The sequence below is a fragment of the Coregonus clupeaformis genome, unplaced genomic scaffold (assembly GCF_020615455.1).
Source record: "Coregonus clupeaformis isolate EN_2021a unplaced genomic scaffold, ASM2061545v1 scaf1245, whole genome shotgun sequence".
Classification (NCBI taxonomy): domain Eukaryota; kingdom Metazoa; phylum Chordata; class Actinopteri; order Salmoniformes; family Salmonidae; genus Coregonus; species Coregonus clupeaformis.
In genome coordinates this window covers 28696-47062 of record NW_025534699.1, presented here as the reverse complement: position 1 = coordinate 47062, position 18367 = coordinate 28696, and the positions used below count along the sequence as shown (strand labels likewise).

Sequence of the window (18367 nt, the reverse complement as noted above, 5' to 3'; positions counted from 1 at the left end):
CTGCCCACTAGTGCTCCCTCTCTCTTCGCTGTGAATTCAAAACCCAGCAGTGTTAGTTTTAATGACGCAGGGATCCCAATCTATTCTCACAGTGATTGGGAAGGACTTGTTCTTTTATGTTTTTATGTATTGATTGATAACACATATCAAAGATTTTGTTGATTGAAAGAAAATGCCACGAAATAAAATTTTGATTTTGAATTGAGACTTGAATTAACAGTTGATTAATTGTTTTTAAAACATAAATTCTGGTTATTTATCATTTGTTATTCATTAGGAAAGTTAGAAGCCTAAAAAACAAGTTCAAATTGAGGTGTACTGAGTTCACGTCTCACGTCATGGTTTTTATGTTCTGCAGGTTTGAACTAGTTGCTTTAAAGACTGGGAATTTTCACTTGAATAACCCTCTAAGTCATAATTAAGAGTGGGAAACCAAAAACAAAAAATGTTGTTACCCGAGTTGCATGTTTCACCACTGACCCTTCACCCTTTCAACCAAAAGATGAGAACAAATAAATGTTTGACAATTACAAATGTATCAATTTGGAAAAAATGTAAACACAACATGCAACAATTTCAAAGATTTTACTGAGTTACAGTTCATATGAGGAAATCAGTCAATTGAAATAACTTCATTAGGCCCTAATCTATGGATGTCACATGACTGGGAATACAGATATATATATATATTTTTTTATGGGCCTCACAATGGGCCTCAGGATCTTGTCACCGTATTTTTGTGCATTCAAATTGCCATCGATAAAATGCAATTGTGTTCGTTGTTTGTAGCTTATGCCTGCCCATACCATAACCCCACCGCCACCATGGGGCACTCTGTTCACAATGTTGACATCAGCAAACTGCTAGCCCACACAATGCCATACACATGGTCTTTGGCTGTCAGGCCAGTTGGATGTTCTGCTAAATTCTCTAAAACACATTAGATGTGGCTTATGGTAGAAAAATGAACATTAACTTCTCAGGCAACAGCTCTGGTGGACATTCCTGCAGTCAGCATGCCAATTTCACACTCCCTCAAAACTTGAGACATCTGTGGCATTGTGTTGTGTGACAAAACTGCACATTTTAGAGTGGCCCTTTATTGTCCCCAGCACAAGGTGCACCTGTGTAATGATCATGCCGTTTAATCAGCTTCTTCATATGCCACACCTCACAGGTGGATGGATTACCTTGGAAAAGGAGAAATGATCACTAACAAGGATGTAAACAAATGTTAAAGTCAGCTTTTTGTGCATATGGAACATTTCTGGGATCTTTCATTTCAGCTCATGAAACATGGGACCAACACTTTACATGTTGGGTTTATATATTTTTTTCAGTATAGGTAGTTTGACCATATTGTCAATGTTAAGCAAGCTAGCTTGTAACATGCTTTACCAAGAAAGCACAATGTGAAATGAAATTAAACGTTGCCCCAAAATAAATGAAATGATGAAAATAATGTGTTGCTGAATGTACTTAGTCTTGGCCATGTTATTACACTGTGTTGGGATTATAAAGGCCTATTATGCAGTCGGCCTTTAAGGTTGCAGATATGGGTGTGGTCGGGAGGCATGTCCAACCCACAGGTGCCATCTTGAATTGACTGCAAGCCCATTGTGAGAGAGAGCAAGCATTGTTTGCTGTGTGCTAAGAGGGATTTTTAGGCCTCTTTTTCTATCACAGTCCACTGCTTTGGTGAAAATTAGAACCGGAATAACACTAGTGTGGTGATAAGGAAACAAAACACTATAGCAAAGTTAACTTCCTAAACAAACATCATTATGTTGTCATCCAGAGTCACATTTATTTATCTTCCAGGCTATATCACACAGTATTTTACATACAGCAGGTTTTTAAAGGACCAAAGAGTTAAGTCTGCTTCGTGTTTTCATTTTTGGCATGGAAAAAATATCACGATACTGGTGTTGTCCTGGCCCTAGTGAAAATATCTAGGGGGGATTCCTTTGGTTTACAAACATTTATTTGGACTTGCACTTCCATTTAAGGACTCACACTCTCAACCAAAGGTTTTGGTAGGATTAAGGTTTTGAACTGAGACTGTTGGCTCTGACAGGACTATATTCACTTGTTGTTGATTGGTTAATTATTATTTTGTTGTTTATGCTGAACCATCCTATCAACATGTCACAAGCTAATTTTATTATTAGCAATGTTAACTAGCAATCAAGCAAGCTAAAATCTTATTGGTTGATGAATTGGTCAGACTTCAAAAAGCACTTGAACACAATCATGGTAGGTTGGCATGATCATTATGAAAGACAATTCATAGACCGTCCATGTATGGCGTAAATTCTTATTCAACACACAGATTTCCAACCGTTCATATTTTCATCATAAAAGAAAGGAGGATAAAGGCAATCTGAATATAATTAACTAAAATATATTTATTTGTATGACATGTTCAATGGAAACAAAGATTACAAACTCTGACGCGTTTCGGCTGCATGGCCTTCATCAGGGAGTACAAAGATATGATAATACAATGTCCTCTTTTTGAACAGCATTTTCCAATCAACCAATCAATATGAAGAGGGAGTGGTTACAGAATTCATTAGACAACACATAGTAGGAAATACTATACACATTAAAAAGTGAAATATTGTAGATATGTTATAAAAATACAGATCAAGGCTAGAAGCATCAGAACCCCTAGAAAAGTAGTTCTGACATTGAATATGACTGGGCAAAGTGTTAAGAATAGGAGAGACGTCTCTTTTATAGTACACTAGATCACAGCAAACATGTCCTTATTAATAAACAACTGATCACAAGAAATGTTCTCAATGTCAAATAAAATAATAATAAACCTAGCTATCCTAAGATGAATGCACTAATTGTAAGTCACTCTGTTTTTAGAGTGTCTGCTATATGACAAAAAAAATGTAGCAATAAAAAAATCAGTCCAGGAGTTCCGGCCTGTGTTTGCGCTGGTGTGACTTCAGATGGGCCAGTCTTTTTGAAGCTGAGTCCACACACAGCACAGCAGTACGGTCTCTCCCCAGTGTGGGTGCGCAGGTGCACTTTCAAAATGTCTGCCCGCGTGAATCTCTTGTCACACATAGTGCAGCGGTGGGGTTTCTCCTGCGTGTGAATACGCTGATGCACCTTCAGGTTCCAGAGCCGACTGAACTTGTTCCCACAGATGGAGCAGCAGTAGGGCTTGTCTGTCATCTGGCTGCACTTGTGCCTCTTCAGGTCGGAGAAGGAGGTGAAGCCCTTGCCACAGTGGCTGCAGAGGTGGAGTCCCTTGGCCTGGTGGACCCGCTGGTGGACCTTGAGGTTGCAGGCCTGGGTGAAGGTTTTACCACACTGGGTGCAGGAGTACGGAGGCCCAGACCCAGACCCTGTACTCGACCCTCTCTCTGTTTTGTGTGTTTGCTTGTGGGCCTTGAGGGAGCCAGAGTCTGGGAAGGTCATGGTGCACTGATTGCAGGCGTGACGTCTCCCCCCTCCTCCCACTCTTCCTGTTAACTGCTCTTGTGAACGATCTCTGAGGTTTAGAGAGTGTCCAAAGTCGTCGTTGTGGGCTGAGCTTCCAGAGTGGATGGAGGTTATCCCCTGTGGTCAGCTCTGTTACCCGCCTCTGGGACACCATGTTCGGGGTACAAGACACTGGAGTCCTGCAGGTACCCCTCCTCGTTGATCAACAGGCAGTTCAGGTCTCCCACCTCCAGATGGGGGACCGCGTTGGCAACCCTAACCGCTCCCTCCGGCTCCGATGGGGGCCAGTCATGTGGGAGCGATGGTGATGGTCTCCCCCCTCAGACCCCCCCAGGTTCACCTGGTAGTGACCCACTGCTCCATAGCTCAGCGCCCCCAGACGAGACGGAGAACCAGGAAGACTATCCAGCCCTTCCAAGTCTAGACGATGGCCTCCACCACCATCACTGCCGTAACCAGACTTCTCAAAGCCGCCCCCCAGTTCCTCCATGCTGTAACGAGGGCGGTAGAGAGGGTCAGTGGGGTCCCCTGGGTCTCCCTCTGGGCCCGGTGGTTCAGGCCCTGGTCTAGACCGGATGCCCAGTCATCCTGGCACTGCTGCAGCTCCTGCTCACTGAAACTCTTACTGGGCCCCGAGACGTCCGAACCATCGGCCCCTGAAAACACAGGGGACATGAGGCATTAGAAGCATTCATATTTAAGACATTACAATTACTAGAAACTTTAGTAGAGTAACTGTAATGCTAAACGTGTACTTACAGTTTCCAGATGACTTGCCATGTGTAATAATGAATACATTTGGAATGACACAGCATACTATAAGTTATTCTTCTTATCATTCTCATAAACCTAAAGGTAGGCTATTAAAGGTAGGCTATTGTCTGTGTTATGTTTGTTGTAAACTCCTCAACTCACCATCCAGGCAGAACTCCCATTTCTCCTGTAGCTCAGTGTTGTGGAGAGGCTCCTCTTTCAGCAGGCTGTCCAGCTTCTGACCTCCGACCTCTGTGGACTGCCAGAGCAAATTAATGAGTCGATTCTGACGAAACTGATGGATAAACTTACAGTAACTGAATAGAGCAGACATGATGGTTCTCTATTCAGAACTCTCCCTCAGGGACCCTAAGACATCTCACAACTTTGTCATAGCCCTGAACTAGCATACCTGATTCAAGTAGTGAAGGGCTTGATGATTCGTTGACAAGTTGAATCAGGTGAGCTAGTTCTGGAACAGTTCAAATATGAGGAGAGGTTTGAAAGAGGCTGCCCTATTCTTAGTGACAGACTATCTGTTCTAATATGTTCTTTAAAAATATATTTATAACTGAACGTCTCTGTAACACTGCACCCTCCACAGGTGTTTAGTCCCTTAGATACCTCAGATGTTCTCCTAGGACTGGTGGCCTCTGCCTCCTTCACATCATGGAAGGCTGTTTCCCCGGCCACACACCCACAGCTGGTCCACTCCTCCCCTGCTACTTTCTCCTGCTTCAGGCCACGCCCCGTCTCCGCACCTGGCCACAGGTAAACATTTACATTTACATTTACATTTTAGTCATTTAGCAGACGCTCTTATCCATAGCGACTTACAGTTAGTGAGTGCATACATTATATTTTTCATACTGGCCCCCCGTGGGAATTGAACCCACAACCCTGGCTTTGCAAACACCATGCTCTACCAACTGAGCTACATCCCTGCCGGCCATTCCCTCCCTACCCTGGACGACGCTGGGCCAATTGTGCGCCGCCCCATGGGTCTCCCGGTCACGGCCGGCTACGACAGAGCCTGGATTCGAACCAGGATCTCTAGTGGCACAGCTAGCACTGCAATGCAGTGCCTTAGACCACTGTGCCACTCGGGACCTAAAATAACATTTTAATAATAACATTTTATTTGGAGTAAAAGAAAAGGCTAAAGTAACATTGTGGATGATGGAGTATCCTCACATCAGTGCAGATGAAGGAAAGGAAGCATCTTATTAATATGACACCACCATGACTTCAACTCTTTTCTTAAACCAATACTCATTGATCACCAACGTATGGAAGGTATACATTACAGCACTCCCACTTCAGAGTGATTCCATATTATATATATATACATACATATATATACAAGCACACAAAGTCTTGAGAATTAAACAAATATTAATTTTCACAAAGTATGCTGCCTCAGTTTTTATGATGGCAATTTGCATTTACTCCAGAATGTTATTAAGAGTGATCAGATGAATTGCAATTCATTGCAAAGTCCCTCTTTGCCATGAAAATGAACTTAATCCCAAAAACATTTCCACTGCATTTCAGCCCTGCCACAAAGGACCAGCTGACATCATGTCAGTGATTTTCTCGTTAAAACAGGTGAGAGTGTTGACGAGGACACGGCTGGAGATCACTGTCATGCTGATTGAGTTAGAATAACAGACTGGAAGCTTTTAAAGGAGGGTGGTGCTTGAAATCATTGTTCTTCCTCTGTTAAGCATGGTTAACTGCAAGGAAACACGTGCCGTCCATCATTGCTTTGCACAAAAAGGGCTTCACAGGCAAGGATATTGCTGCTAGTAAGATTGCACCTAAATCAACCATTTATCGGATCATCAAGAACTTCAAGGAGAGAGGTTCAATTGTTGTGAAGAATGCTTCAGGGCGCCCAAGAAAGTCCAGCAAGTGCCAGGACCGTCTCCTAAAGTTGATTCAGCTACGGGATCGGGGCACCACCAGTGCAGAGCTTGCTCAGGAATGGCAGCAGACAGGTGTGAGTGCATCTGCACGCACAGTGAGGCGAAGACTTTTGGAGGATGGCCTGGTGTCAAGAAGGGCAGCGAGGAAGCCACTTCTCTCCAGGAAAAACATCAGGGACAGACTGATATTCTGCAACAGGTACAGGGATTGGACTGCTGTGGACTGGGGTAAAGTCATTTTCTCTGATGAATCCCCTTTCCGAATGTTTGGGGCATCCGGAAAAAAGCTTGTCCGGAGAAGACAAGGTGAGCGCTACCATCAGTCCTGTGTCATGCCAACAGTAAAGCATCCTGAGACCATTCATGTGTGGGGTTGCTTCTCAGCCAAGGGGAGTGGGCTCACTCACAATTTTGCCTAAGAACACAGCCATGAATAAAGAATGGTACCAACACATTCTCAGAGAGCAACTTCTCCCAACCATCCAAGAACCTTTTGGTGACAAACAATGCCTTTTCCAGCATGATGGAGCACCTTGCCATAAGGCGAAAGTGATAACTAAGTGGCTCTGGGAACAAAACATCGAAATTTTGGGTCCATGGCCAGGAAACTCCCCCAGACCTTAATCCCATTGAGAATTTATGGTCGATCCTCAAGAGGCGGGTGGACAAACAAAAACCCACAAATTCGGACAAACTCCAAGCATTGATTGTGCAAGAATGGGCTGCCATCAGTCAGGATGTGGCCCAGAAGTTAATTGACAGCATGCCAGGGCGGATTGCAGAGGTCTTGAAAAAGAAGGGTCAACACTGCAAATATTGACTCTTTGCATAAACTTAATGTAATTGTCAATAAAAGCCTTTGACACTTATGGAATGCTTGTAATTATACTTCAGTATACCATGGTAACATCTGACAAAAATATCTAAAAACACTGAAGCAGCAAACTTTGTGAAGACCAAAACGTGTGTCATTCTCAAAACTTTTGACCACGACTGTATGTATATACACTGCTCAAAAAAATAAAGGGAACACTAAAATAACACATCCTAGATCTGAATGAATGAAATAATCTTATTAAATACTTTTTCTTTACATAGTTGAATGTGCTGACAACAAAATCACACAAAAATGATAAATGGAAATCAAATGTATCAACCCATGGAGGTCTGGATTTGGAGTCACACTCAAAATTATAGTGGAAAACCACATTACAGGCTGATCCAACTTTGATGTAATGTCCTTAAAACAAGTCAAAATGAGGCTCAGTAGTGTGTGTGGCCTCCACGTGCCTGTATGACCTCCCCTACAACGCCTGGGCATGCTCCTGGTAAGGTGGCGGATGGTCTCCCGAGGGATCTCCTCCCAGACCTGGACTAAAGCATCCGCCAACTCCTGGACAGTCTGTGGTGCAACGTGGCGTTGGTGGATGGAGTGAGACATGATGTCCCAGATGTGCTCAATTGGATTCAGGTCTGGGGAACGTGCGGGCCAGTCCATAGCATCAATGCCTTCCTCTTGCAGGAACTGCTGACACACTCCAGCCACATGAGGTCTAGCATTGTCTTGCATTAGGAGGAACCCAGGGGCCAACCGCACCAGCATATGGTCTCACAAGGGGTCTGAGGATCTCATCTCGGTACCTAATGGCAGTCAGGCTACCTCTGGCGAGCACATGGAGGGCTGTGCGGCCCCCAAAGAAATGCTACCCCACACCATGACTGACCCACCGCCAAACCGGTCATGCTGGAGGATGTTGCAGGCAGCTCCAGACTCTGTCACGTCTGTCACGTGCTCAGTGTGAACCTGCTTTCATCTGTGAAGAGCGCGATTGGCGAATTTGCCAATCTTGGTGTTCTCTGGCAAATGCCAACGTCCTGCACGGTGTTGGGCTGTAAGCACAACCCCCCACCTGTGGACGTCGGGCCCTCATACCACCCTCATGGAGTCTGTTTCTGACCGTTTGAGCAGACACATGCACATTTGTGGCCTGCTGGAGATCATTTTGCAGGGCACTGGCAGTGCTCCTCCTGCTCCTCCTTGCACAAAGGCGGAGGTAGCAGTCCTGCTGCTGGGTTGTTGCCCTCCTACGGCCTCCTCCACGTCTCCTGATGTACTGGCCTGTCTCCTGGTAGCGCCTCCATGCTCTGGACACTAAGCTGACAGACACAGCAAACCGTCTTGCCACAGCTCGCATTGATGTGCCATCCTGGATGAGCTGCACTACCTGAGCCACTTGTGTGGGTTGTAGACTCTGTCTCATGCTACCACTAGAGTGAAAGCACCGCCAGCATTCAAAAGTGACCAAAACATCAGCCAGGAAGCATAGGAACTGAGAAGTGGTCTGTGGTCACCACCTGCAAAACCAGTCCTTTATTGGGGGTGTCTTGCTAATTGCCTATAACTTCCACCTGTTGTCTATTCCATTTGCACAACAGCATGTGAAATGTATTGTCAATCAGTGTTGCTTCCTAAGTGGACAGTTTGATTTCACAGAAGTGTGATTGACTTGGAGTTACATTGTGTTGTTTAAGTGTTCCCTTTATTTTTTTGAGCAGTGTATATACACACACACTACCGTTCAAAAGTTTGGGGTCACTTAGAAATGTCCTTGTTTTCCATGAAAACATACATGAAATGAGTTTGAATAGGAAATATAGCAATATGAATAGGAAATGTAGTCATTGACAAGGTTAGAAATAATGATTTCTAATTGAAATAATAATTGTGTCCTTCAAACTTTGCTTTCAGTCAAAGAATCCTCCATTTGCAGCAATTACAGCCTTGCAGACCTTTGGCATTCTAGTTGTCAATTTGTTGAGGTAATCTGAAGAGATTTCACCCCATGCTTCCTGAAGCACCTCCCACAAGTTGGATTGGCTTGATGGGCACTTCTTACGTACCATACGGTCAAGCTGCTCCCACAACAGCTCAATAGGGTTGAGATCCGGTGACTGTGCTGGCCACTCCATTATAGACAGAATACCAGCTGACTGCTTCTTCCCTAAATAGTTCTTGCATAGTTTGGAGCTGTGCTTTGGGTCATTGTCCTGTTGTAGGAGGAAATTGGCTCCAATTAAGAGCCGTCCACAGGGTATGGCATGGCGTTGCAAAATGGAGTGATAGCCTTCCTTCTTCAAGATCCCTTTTACCCTGTACAAATCTCCCAATTTACCACCACCAAAGCACCCCCAGACCATCACATTGCCTCCACCATGCTTGACAGATGGCATCAAGCACTCCTCCAGCATCTTTTCATTTGGTCTGCGTCTCACAAATGTTCTTTGTGATCCGAACACCTCAAACTTTGATTTGTCTGTCCATAACACTTTTTTCCAATCTTCCTCTGTCCAGTGTCTGTGTTCTTTTGCCCATCTTAATATTTTATTTTTATTGGCCAGTCAGAAATATAGCTTTTTCTTTGCACCTCTGCCTAGAAGGTCAGCATCCCGGAGTGGCCTCTTCACTGTTGACATTGAGACTGGTGTTTTGCGGGTACTATTTAATGAAGCTGCCAGTTGAGGACCTGTGAGGCGTCTGTTTCTCAAACTAGACACTAATGTATTTGTCCTCTTGCTCAGTTGTGCACCGGGGCCTCCCACTCCTCTTTCTATTCTGGTTAGAGCCAGTTTGCGCTGTTATGTGAAGGGAGTAGTACACAGCGTTGTACGAGATCTTCAGTTTCTTGGCAATTTCTCGCCTTCATTTCTCAGAACAAGAATAGACTGATGTGTTTCAGAAGAAAGTTATTTGTTTCTGACCATTTTGAGCCTGTAATCAAACCCACAATTGCTGATGCTCCAGATACTCAACTAGTCTCAAGAAGGCCAGTTTTATTGCTTCTTTAAATCAGCACAACAGTTTTCAGCTGTGCTAACATAATTGCAAAAGGGTTTTCTAATGATCAATTAGACTTTTCAAATGATAAACTTGGATTAGAAAACACAACGTGCCATTGGAACACAGGACTGATGGTTGTTGATAATGGGCCTTTGTACACCTATGTAGATATTCCATTAATAATCAGCCGTTTCCAGCTACAATAGCCATTTACAACATTAACAATGTCTACACTGTATTTCTGATCAATTTGATGTTATTTTTATGGACATAAAAAAATTGATTTTCTTTCGAAATCAAGGACATTTCTAAGTGACCCCAAACTTTTGAACGGTAGTATATATATACTACCGTTCAAAAGTTTTAGGACACCTACTCAGTCAACAGTTTTTCTTTATTTTCTAAATTGTAGAATAACAGTAAAGACATCAAAACTATGAAATAACAAATGGAATCATGTAGTAACCAAAAAAAGTGTTAAAGAAATCAAAATATATTTTATATTTGAGATTCTTCAAATAGCCACCCTTTGCCTTGATGACAGCTTTGCACACTCTTGGCATTAGCTCAACCAGCTTCACCTGGAATGCTTTTCCAACAGTCTTGAAGGAGTTCCCACATAAGCTGAGTACTTGTTGGCTGCTTTTCCTTCACTCTGCGGTCGACTCATCCCAAACCAATTAAATTTGCTTGAGGTCGGGGGATTGTGAATGCCAGGTCATCTAATGCAGCACTCCATCACTCTCCTTCTTGGTCAAATAGCCCTTACACAGCCTGGAGGTGTGTTGGGTCATTGTCCTGTTGAAAAAACAAATCATAGTCCCACAAAGCCCAAACCAGATGGGATGGCGTATCACTGCAGAATGCTGTTGTAGCCATGCTGGTTAAGTGTGCCTTGAATTCTAAATAAATCAAAGACAGTGTCACCAGCAAAGCACCCCCACACCATAACACCTCCTACTCCATGTTTTACGGTGGGAACTACACATGCGGAGATCATCCGTTCACCCACACCGCATCTCACAAAGACACAGCGGTTGGAACCAAAACTCTCCAATTTCGACTCCAGACCAAAGGACACATTTCCAGCAGTCTAATGTCTATTGCTCGTGTTTCTTGGCCCAAGCAAGTCTCTTCTTATTAATGGTGTCCTTTATTAGTGGTTTCTTTGCAGCAATTCGACCATGAAGGCCTGATTCACACAGTCTCCTCTGAACAGTTGATGTTGAGATGTGTCTGTTACTTGAACTCTGTGAAGCATTTATTTTGCTGCAATTTCTGAGGCTGGTAACTCTAATGAACTTATCCTCTGCAGCAGAGGATCTTCAATTCTTGTGGCGGTCCTCTAGAGAGCCAATTTCGTCATAGTACTTTTTGCGACTGCACTTTAAGAAACTTTCAAAGTTATTTTAATGTTCAGTATTAACTGACCTTCATGTCTTAAAGCAGGGTTCTTCAATTCCGGTCCTGGAGGGCCGAAACACCTCTGTTTTTCATCCTCTCCTTCTAATCAGGGGCTAATTCAGACCTGGGACACCAGGTGAGTGCAATTAACTACCAGGTAGAAATAAAAAACAGAAGTGTTTCGGCCCTCCAGGACCGGAATTGAAGAACCCTGTCTTAAAGTAATGATGGACTGTCATTTCTCTTTGATTATTTGAGCTGTTCTTGCCATAATATGGACTTGGTCTTTTACCAAATAGGGCTATCTTCTGTATACCCCCACCCACCTTGTCACAACACAACTGATTGGCTCAAACGCATTAAGGAAAGAAATTCCACAATTTAACTTTTAAGAAGGCACACCTGTTCATTGAAATGTATTCCAGATACACACGGGACACTGTTGAGCATGAAAAACCCAGCAGCGTTGCAGTTCTTGACACACTCAAACCGGTGCGCCTGGCACCTACTACTATACCCCTACTACTATACCCTATTCACCCTCTGAATGGCACACATACACAATCCATGTCTCAATGCTTTAAAATCCTTATTTAACCTGTCTCACCCCCTTCATCTACACTGATTAAAGTGGATTTAACAAGTGACATTAATTAGGGGTAATAGATTTCACCTGGTTTGTCTGTCATGGAAAGAGCAGGTGTTCCTAATGTTTTGTAAACTCAGTGTAGATATGTGTTTAGATGTCTCTCTCCTCACCCGTCTGTGAGATTCCAGAGCTTGCCTCCTCGGCTTCCTCGTCAGCTCTTCCATAGTCCCCACAATTTCCCCTCTGGCCTCCCTCTCTGTCCCTCTCCCTGCGTCTGTTCTCTGACCACTGCAACCGCTTCTTCAGTGACTCGATCTGCTCCCGGCTCCGGGACACCTCCTTCAGGAAGCTATCCTCCACCAGCCTGGTGATCTCGTACATGGCAGCCTTGAATACCGTCTCCATGACTCCAGAGAGCTTAGACTGGAAGGTTACGATGGCTTCAGACATGAAGGCAAACTATATATGTGTATCTAGCTACAGTTAAGAGTTCGTAACGTTTAGCTACTTTTGTTCAGGTGGGTCAGTGTTACGATCCAGTTCAGCAAAAGGCTAGGAGGACGCTAGCTAACGTTAGCAGGCTAGCAAAGCTAGCTACTGTTGGAAGTTGTCGCTCTCAATGACGGTCCTAATAACAATAGTAATAATTTCAAGATATAATATGTAGCATTTACTGTATGAGGTTATTCGAATAAATACAATAGGTATTGAGAGAACGCAAGCTTATGGCAGTTAGATAGTTACAGAGCCAACACTAAAGTCACAGATAGTACAATGAGACAGATATTTCACCGGATGTACAAACGTGAAGCATCCGCTTAGCAGTTCACTCACTACTAAATATGGTAGTGAGAGGAAGCCCACTGGCCGGCAGTGGGAGAAGATGGAACGAGATGGATTTTGGCCGACAATCTGCAAATTTTCTCATAGATGAAACATTTGATCTCAATAAAGTTTTCTCTAACCAAAAAATAAAATCTGTTATGATCAGAGTGGACTACGTTTTGTAGACTTTACCCTTTGCGAAAGATTAAAAAATCGCGTTGTTTAGAAGGAGCGCCAAGGCGAATTAAGTTATTGCACACGCGCACTTCAGGGAAGGCGTTGCCTATCGGAAATATGCAGATTAATGTTCGAACGCGCCAATAGGATCTCGCTAACTCGTGTTTGGCTCTGCCCACCTCCTTGCTGCTTGTTCTGCCAACTATGACTCATTTGTTCCCATTGGAAACAACAGCCTGTGGTCTATATTGGTTTAGTAATAAAAAATCTTTGCTAAAGTCTTCACAAAACAATAGCACAAAAACAAACCCATGGATCTGATAGTGGGACAATATACATGGGAACGCTCCTTTCTAGAGAGAAAATATATTTATTTGAACAAAAACTTTGCATTTTCTCACGTTTACTGTAAATAAGGTTAAAAAATATAATTGGCTATTTTAATAAAATTGTGTAAATTATTTACAGGAAATCTAGACTGAATCGATTTATCCAAACCACCACCACACAAAGCACCGTGTGCCGAGTCCATAGAGGAAGAAGCCATGTTCTGATCAATCTTGTACATTATATTCGAAATAATAATCGAATGCACATGTATATGAGTGTTGGTTGAAGATGGCTGCCGCCAACATGTTGAAAGACGGTTTTCAAATCCAGTTCGCCTCTGTTATGGAGAGTGTATTGAAGACTGCAGTCACTGAGACAACGAAACTTTACGAAACAACTATTGAGGAACTGCGAGCCGAAATATGCAGAATAAAAGAAGATAACGAGTACCTCAAATCAAGGATTCGATCCCCTGAAAATGCGAAGAAATCGACGGGTGAAAGTGAAAGCCAAACCGCAGAGCCCAGACCGAGCCAAAGAACAACACGTATCGGCAAATGTGACATTGGCGTTCAATGCGGTGAGTTGAAACGTTAGCTAGCTATCTATCTATCTATCTATCTACGTTCAAATGACTCATCCATGATCACACAACATGATAACTAGCTAGCTGAGCATGAAGGCTCAAAGTTAATAATAATTTCCAAAACTGCTTCATGTAGTTACATTTAATTTGTATAGACTACAATATTAGACAGAACATATGGTTTTGAGAGGTGTAGTCTGTTATTATGCATTCATAAATGACTGAAAAGAGATCCTTGATAACCTAGGGATTGATATGTCACCCAAAATGATAGGTATAGAATCCATAGAACGGGCTTGGAACCTCGAACCCTGGCAATTTGACTGGATTCTATTTATTTGGTTGCAACATAGGATGTTGAAATGTTCTGTCACATCAGTTGGTTTCTAATCTTTAACTAAGCATTATTTTGTGCTTATATCTTAACTACCACTCTCTCCTGATCTGTTATTTCCAGTTCTGACAGCGCATGCTTTGCCTCAGGCTGGGGAGCAGCACCAGCGCGAGGAGAACCAGGGGATGGAGCTGCATCGTGGGGCCTACGACGAGGAGGGCAACCCACAGATGGCCTTTGTACTGATCAAACAGGAGGTGGATTGGGTAAGACAGGCTTCTAGCCTGAGTCCCCACCTAGTCTGAGTCCCAGATCTGTTTGTGCTGTCTTTTCAATTTATCCACCTCTCTATTGTTGTCGACCCCAGAGAAAAGAAAAACCTTCACACTGTGCTTGCTAGTATCACTTGTTTATTTAAACTTACTTACATCGGCCTCACAGCCTTTGTCAGAGTTTTTGTTGACCCTGAGCTGTTGTGGTTGCCTTCCCCCGAGGAGGCAGACTATTCTGATGACTACTCCCCTGGGTACATACTGCTGAAGCAGGAGGGGGGAGAGCCCCCGACACTGGTCCGTAGACAACCTCTCAGAGAGTTACCAGGAAGAGGTAGGAACTAGGGAGACCTGCTTCTGAATCACACGTTATTACAATGTATTAAAGAGTATTGGGATGAGAAACAAACTCTAATATCTCTAATAATCTCTCCACTGTTATTATTTTGTTCTTTCTCTGTCTCTCTCCACGTCTCCCTCTTTCCACTATCCCCTCCACCTTTCTCCGTCCTGTCAATCTCCCTCCCTATGTAGCCCTGGTCCCTCCTGGAGCCGTCAGGGCCCTGGTCAACCGTTACACCCAGGAAAGGCCTCCCACCACCCAGCCTACCTCAGGAGCCGCAGTGGCCCTCCTCCAGGGAGATCCAGACACCCAGGAGGCCGCCCAGGCTCTCAGCCCATCCCAGCCCAGGACCAGAAGGGTTACCAGGGGCAGTGCAGGCCAGGACCAGGCCCCTGGAACAGAACAGCAGTCACTGGTAAAACCAGTGGCAGAGTCTCCATCAACATTACACCTGACAGCATCTTCTCAATCACCAGCCACTATCCAGTCTACATCAACTGTCCTGTCGACTGTAATGGTCCAGTCCACGGTAACTACTCTGTCAAAAGAAACTGTCCAAACGACCACAGCGGTCCAGTCTACCGTAACGGCGACAGCAGCAGCGTCAGAGCGCCCGCCACCTGTCCTCTCCGGGTTACCCAGTACCCCTCTTCAGGATACACAGCCCAGCCTCGTACCCCCTCGTCCACCCCGACCTCCTCGAGCACCACCATCACAGTCTCACACAGACGTACTACCTGTAGCTCGTCCAATAGTAGTGCCCTCAACACAACCAGCTAGGCCTACAGCCGTACCCGATGGACCACCGGCCGCACCACCAACACAACCGCAACCGCCTACAGTTTTGGAGAAGTCGGGTGTTGCCACGGCAACTCTGCCAACACCGGTCCAGTCCGCTCCGTTGCTGACTTTGTCTGAAGAACTTGCCGGCCCCCCTGAGAAGCAGGTGTCGTTGGTCACTGAGCATGTGCAACGCTCCTCCACCGTGCCACCTCCGAAGTCACCTGCTGTCCCAGAGACATCTGATGAAGCCTCTGTACAGCCGTCAGCCCCTGCTGTAACCACACCCTCACCCTCTGGCCCCTGTCAAATGTCTAAGACACAGTTTATAGCTCAGTTGTCAGTAGTACCCCTAGTACGCACCCCGCCGAGGGTGGAGGAAGACGAGGAGGGGGAGGGGCCTTCCCCCCTCCCTGCCATGTCTACGGAAGCTGTGATGACCAGGTCTGTCGCTACGGAGACGACCCCCGCCGGCGAGAAAAAGGAGGAGATTGTTGTCCAGGTAGGCGGCGGCCGAAAGTCAAGTCCTCGTGAAGCGATCCTCTCTGGTCTCCGCCTTTGCTTAAGGTCCCGCCCCCAGGACAGTACCCCATCTCCCGTGGTTGCTAAGAAACTCAGAGGAGATAGAACCGCCCCTCTAGACCACGACTACTCAAAGGTGATGCAGAACGGAGGAGAAAAGTCCAGTGAATCACACGTTGACCAGGATGTAGTAGAGGACACCACTAACGGTGTGACGGCTGACGACAAGTCTACTGGACAAGGAAGTAGTGACCAAATCATCATTGAGGAAGAGGGAGGAGCTAACACTGATGTGACCTCCCCGACTAGACAGTCACCTATTGGTGGAGGTGTTGGAGGAGGCTTGTCCAAATCCAAGAAGAGAAACATGACCTGGGTGCAGGCTCAGAGAGGTTTGGCGCTAGCCCAGGCTAAGAGGAGTAGGTCAAAGGTCACCAAGGCCTCACAACGTGGTCTTAAGTCAGAGCTTAGAGGTCTAGTCACACAGACACCATTTCTGCCTTCCACCCCACAGCGCCGCCGGTCGTACAGCCCTAGCCCTCACACTGCCTCCACCTCCAGCCCACGCTGCACCAGCCCTCACGGTGCCCCCAGCCCACGCCGCACCAGCCCACGCCAGGCTACGGGGGCGAACGTGAACCCTTCTCCTGCCACCTCCCCTCACCCACAGCCTCACCCGTTCAAGGACACTTCCACCACCCCTCGCCGTGGAAGACCTCGTTTGGTGGCTGCGGCAACATTACATTTGAAACGGTCTCCCTCCACCCCTCAACCTGTCCCGTTCACTGGCAGCATTCGCTCTGGCTTCAAAAAGTCCCCTCAGAGCCCACTGATGTTCCAGCAGGCGCGGTGGTACCGCCAATCACAACCGATGTGGTCGCCACCGTACCAGCTCCAACAGTCTCCACGGAAACGCCTGGCCAAGAACCAGTGCGCAGACTGCGGTCGTGTCCTGAGCAGCGCAGCTGCTTTAGAGAGCCATGCATCCCTCCACACGGGGAAGCGCCCGTTCGTCTGCTCCGCCTGCGGCAAGGACTTCCCCAACCTCAAGGGCCTCAACCGCCACGCCCGCGTCCACGGCAACCAGCGGGGCCACCAGTGTCCGCAGTGCAGCAAGACCTTCGTCTACCGCTTTGGCCTGACCAAGCACAAGCAGATGGTCCACAGCGGCGTGCGCCCGTTCGCCTGCCCGATCTGTGGCAAACGCTTTGCCATTCGGCGCGACATGGAGACGCATCTCCGCGTTCACACTGGAGAGAAACCCTTTGCCTGCTCCCTCTGTGTGAAGCGGTTCAAGAGGCGTGTGGAGCTGAATGTTCACCTGAGGTGGCACAACGGGGAGAAGAGACACTGGTGCTCATACTGCGGGAAGGGATTTCTGGATTACAATAATCTGAAGAGGCACAAACTGGTCCACACCGGGGAGAAACCCTACACCTGCTCCGAGTGTGGCAAGCACTTCAAACAGACTGGCCATCTGAAGAAACACTTGAAGACCATACACAAAGACATATAAAGAGGGCAGTGGAGGGGACGAGTCTTAAATGGCACCCTATTCGCTATATAGTGCACTATGCTGGCTCTGGTCCAAAGCAGTGCATTAAATGTGAATAGGGTGTCATAGTTGGGAATAGTGCACTCTTTCTCCATTTGTGAATTCAAAACCCAGCCATATAGGTTTTGATGGGATATTGTGTGTAGTTGGGTGAGGAAAAAAATACATTTAATCCTTTTTTAATTTGGGCTTGAATTCTGAAAGTGATTTGGAAGGACTTGTTCTTTTATGTTTTTATGTATTGATTGATTAAGTGTCAACGCTTTGGTTGTGTAAACATTTGGGCTTGCTTTTGTTTGGAAGGTTCATGCTGTGAGAGAATGACGTAGTGTAAAAAAAAGAAAAGAGAAATGTTGAATTTACATTTATTGTATTTAAAACAAAATCTGATTATTTGTCAATTTGTTAATTTAGTTTATTATGAAATTGAAAAGCCGAAAAGCAAGGTTATATTAGTTTTATCGTGGTCACGCACATTATGGTTTTATGTTCAACAGGTTTGAACTAGTTTCAATGTGTTTTATGTTAATGTTATCTGTGCTTTCATTGCACTTTTGATCAATGATGTTCCTCATGGTTGGGCGGCAGGTGACTTAGTGGTTAAGAGCGTTGTGCCAGTAACCGGAAGGTCGCTGGTTCTAATCCCCGAGCCGACTAGGTGAAAAA

At 45.4% G+C, this 18367-nt stretch overlaps 3 protein-coding genes across 3 annotated transcripts; 1 reads left to right on the top strand and 2 right to left on the bottom strand.

The window, feature by feature from the left end:
* Positions 1–469: 469 nt before the first annotated feature.
* On the bottom strand, positions 470–3441 carry LOC123486508 (zinc finger protein 239-like). The gene is made up of 2 exons (XM_045217827.1): positions 3014–3441; positions 470–488 (listed from the first exon to the last, which is right to left on the bottom strand). Exons 1-2 carry the CDS (start codon positions 3439–3441, stop codon positions 470–472), a joined length of 447 nt encoding a protein of 148 aa, XP_045073762.1.
* A 265-nt stretch (positions 3442–3706) lies between these two features.
* LOC121560336 lies at positions 3707–12832 on the bottom strand. Its single transcript, XM_041873347.2, has 4 exons — positions 12148–12832; positions 4843–4979; positions 4381–4477; positions 3707–4121 (listed from the first exon to the last, which is right to left on the bottom strand). Exons 1-4 carry the CDS (start codon positions 12425–12427, stop codon positions 3886–3888), a joined length of 750 nt encoding a protein of 249 aa, XP_041729281.2. The 5' UTR covers positions 12428–12832; the 3' UTR covers positions 3707–3885.
* Positions 12833–13175: 343 nt separating this feature from the next.
* Positions 13176–18367, top strand: LOC123486505. Its single transcript, XM_045217825.1, has 4 exons — positions 13176–13889; positions 14353–14495; positions 14724–14835; positions 15036–18367. Exons 1-4 carry the CDS (start codon positions 13598–13600, stop codon positions 17660–17662), a joined length of 3174 nt encoding a protein of 1057 aa, XP_045073760.1. The 5' UTR covers positions 13176–13597; the 3' UTR covers positions 17663–18367.

Coding starts and splice junctions, on each gene's coding strand:
- LOC121560336 (XM_041873347.2), bottom strand. CDS start 12,427: ATGTCTGAAGCCATCGTAACCTTCCAGTCTAAGCTCTCTGGAGTCATG. Junction 4,478..4,842: donor GTCCTAGGAGAACATCTGAG/GTATCTAAGGGA, acceptor TTGCTCTGGCAG/TCCACAGAGGTCGGAGGTCA. Junction 4,122..4,380: donor ATGGGAGTTCTGCCTGGATG/GTGAGTTGAGGA, acceptor CTGTGTTTTCAG/GGGCCGATGGTTCGGACGTC.
- LOC123486505 (XM_045217825.1), top strand. CDS start 13,598: ATGGCTGCCGCCAACATGTTGAAAGACGGTTTTCAAATCCAGTTCGCC. Junction 14,496..14,723: donor TCAAACAGGAGGTGGATTGG/GTAAGACAGGCT, acceptor CCTTCCCCCGAG/GAGGCAGACTATTCTGATGA. Junction 14,836..15,035: donor CAGAGAGTTACCAGGAAGAG/GTAGGAACTAGG, acceptor CTCCCTATGTAG/CCCTGGTCCCTCCTGGAGCC.
- LOC123486508 (XM_045217827.1), bottom strand. CDS start 3,441: ATGACCTTCCCAGACTCTGGCTCCCTCAAGGCCCACAAGCAAACACAC.